General features: G+C 46.9%; 1 protein-coding gene across 1 annotated transcript; it reads left to right on the top strand.

Annotated features, from left to right (window-relative positions):
• Window positions 1-70: 70 nt before the first annotated feature.
• Window positions 71-1,752, top strand: TFDP3 (transcription factor Dp family member 3). The gene has a single exon (XM_017856199.1). The coding sequence runs from the start codon at window positions 160-162 to the stop codon at window positions 1,384-1,386; it is 1,227 nt and encodes a 408-aa protein (XP_017711688.1). The 5' UTR covers window positions 71-159; the 3' UTR covers window positions 1,387-1,752.
• The last annotated feature ends 1,209 nt before the right edge of the window (window positions 1,753-2,961 follow it).

Here is a 2,961-nt window from a genome sequence, read left to right as displayed (position 1 = left end):
CACACGCCGCGCACGCCACGCCGCGCACGCCACGCACGCCACGCACGCCACGCACGCCACGCTGCGCACGCCACACCAGTCCTACACTCGGCCCTGAAGAATTATTTTTCTTCTCTGGAAGGTGAACATTTATAGCATTTATTTCCCAAATCTGGTAACATGGCAAAATATATCAGTCTAACTGAAGCTAACGAAGAACTCAAGGTCTTAATAGACCAGAACCAGACCAGTGGCTCCGTGGCCGTTCACCCGTCCACCATAAACCCGCTCGGGAAGCAGCTCTTGCCGAAAACCTCTGGACAGTCCAATGTCAGTATTGACCAGCAAGTGGTAATTGGTATGCCTCAGAGACCGGCAGCATCAAACATCCCTGTGGTAGGAAGCCCAAGCCCACCCAGCAGTCACTTTCCCTCTCAGAACCAGCCTTCCTGCTCCTCACCTCAGTGGGCCAGGCAGCACAACAGGAAAGGAGAGAAGAATGGCATGGGCTTGAGCCATCTTTCCATGAAGGTCTGGGAGACGGTGCAGAGGAAAGGGATCACTTCCTGCAAGGAAGTGGTGGGCGAGCTGGTCGCCAAGTTCAGAGCTGCCAGCGACCACGTCTCACCAAACGAGTCAGCTTATGTCGTGAATAACATAAAACGGCGCACCTACGATGCCTTAAACGTGCTGATGGCCATGAATGTCATCTCCAGGGAGAAAAAGAAGATCAAGTGGATTGGTCTGACCACCAGCTCAGCTCAGAACTGTCAGAACTTACAGGTGGAAAGACAGAAGAGACTTGAAAGAATAAAGCAGAAACAGTCTGAACTTCAACAACTTATTCTACAGCAAATTGCCTTCAAGAACCTGGTACTGAGAAACCGGTATGTGGAGGAGCAGGTCAGTCGGCAGCTGCCGCCCAACTCAGTCATCCACCTGCCCTTCATCGTCATCAGCACTAGCAAGAAGACCGTTGTCGACTGCAGCATCTCTGACGACAAATTAGATTATCTGTTTAAGTTTGACAACTCATTTGAAATCCACGATGACAGGCAAGTGCTGATGTGGATGGGCATGACTTTTGGGCTAGAGTCCGGGAGCTGCTCTGCCGAAGACCTTAAAATGGCCAGAAGTTTGGTCCCAAAGGCTCTGGAGCCGTACGTGACAGAAATGGCTCAGGGAACTTTTGGAGGTGTGTTCACGATGGCAGGTTCCACGTCTAATGGCACGCGGCCCTCTGCCAGTGACCTGACCAACGATATGGATGAGATGCCGGCCACAAGCTCCAATGGGTCTCACTGCAGTGGCTCCAGAGTGGAGACCACAGCAGTCCAGGAGGAGGAGGAGGAGGAGGAGGAGGACAACAACGATGACGACTTCAATGAGAATGACGAGGATGACTGACGTCCTCTCCACTTCAAATTCAGCTTCGGGAAAACATTTAGGGAAAAGAAACTTTTTTTGTTAAATGTGAGGTTTTCTGTTTCTTTTTTGCCTACTCTCAAGAAGATATTGGTAAGCTGTAGAATTTAGATGTGCACCTCTGATAAGCAAGGATTGTTTCCCGTATGATTAAGACGTGCTGTTGATGTGTGTTTTGATACCAGTGTGCTGACGCAGAGGCTTTATTTACTTTTCAGGATTTTGTGTTTTCATTTTCTATTTTTCTTTAAATGCAGAGTTCATTGTTGCCCCTTAACAGTTTTTGCTGAGTTTAGTGAAGAAATTGTACTTCATCCACATCCATGAAAATAAAATGCTCTCCTGTTGTGCACAGTGAGTACCAAATGCCGTTTATTTGCCATGGGTTTGGAGGGCACCCCCACTGATGCATAGCAAGACTCTTGAGTTTTCCATTTGTTCAGTTGTGCAGTGTCCAGAGCCCCAAGCAAATGACAGAATTCTATTTTCAGAACAATAAACACCATTAATCTTAAAAAAAAAAAGAAAAAAAAGGTAGGGACTTTAGGAGGTGATTAGGCCATGAGGGCTGTGCCCTTATCAATGGATTAATGCTGTTATCATAGGAATAGACTTTTGATAGAAGGATAATTTCAACCCTATTCCTCTCTCTGTCTTGAATGCTTGCTTGCCCTTCTGCCATGTTAGGACACAGCAGGAAGGTCTTCACTAGGTGTCAAACATATGCTGGCACCATGCCTTTGGACTTCTCAGGCTCCAGAACCATGAGCCAAATAAATCTGTTTATCTTTATAAATTACCCAGTCTGTTATAGGAGCAGAAAACGAACTAAGACAGGATGACTGAAGGCTCCCACCTAGCAATCAAGGTACATCTATCTATGCAGGAATCATTTGCTGACTGGAAGCAAGATGAGTAGATTTTCCTTTTTCAAATCTGTGAGATAGAACAGTGGTGGAGCCTACAGCAGTGTCATGGTATGGTGAGAAGAAACTGGGTCAGAATCTAGGTAGCGAGATCTTGACTCATTAATATGAGAAAGTTGTACCAAAAGTGTGGCTGGGGGCAGCAGAGGGAGCTGTTGCTTTCTTCAAGCACAGTTTCACAAAGGGTCATCTTTCCAACCATATGCAGACCTGTCCAGAGTTCCAAGAAAAAATAGACACTAGAGTAATCACTGTGAAAGCAAGACCGTAAGACCCATAAGAGAGGGCAGGTAGTTAATTACAATGAGATACCACTTCACACCCATTAGAATGGCTATTATGATTATTATTTTGAGGTAAGGTCTCCCTCTATTGCCCAGGCCTGCAGTGCAGTGGAAAGATCATGGCTCACTGCAGCCTCAACCTTCCAGGCTCAATCAGTCCTCTCACCTCAGCCTCCCGAGTAGCTGGGACTACAGCTACTCCACATCTAGCTAATTTTTTTTTGGTATTTTTTTGTAGGGATGGGGTTTCACCATGTTGCCCAGGCTGGTCTCGAGCCCCTGGGCTCAAGCAATGCACCTACCTCAGCGTCCAAAAATGTTGGGATTATAGGTGTGAGCCACCACAC

This window comes from Rhinopithecus bieti, unplaced genomic scaffold (genome assembly GCF_001698545.2).
Source record: "Rhinopithecus bieti isolate Rb0 unplaced genomic scaffold, ASM169854v2 scaffold_43193, whole genome shotgun sequence".
In the NCBI taxonomy this organism is placed as follows: Eukaryota; Metazoa; Chordata; class Mammalia; order Primates; family Cercopithecidae; genus Rhinopithecus; species Rhinopithecus bieti.
Note: the sequence above shows the minus strand (reverse complement) of the source record. Positions and strands in the feature narration are given on the sequence as shown.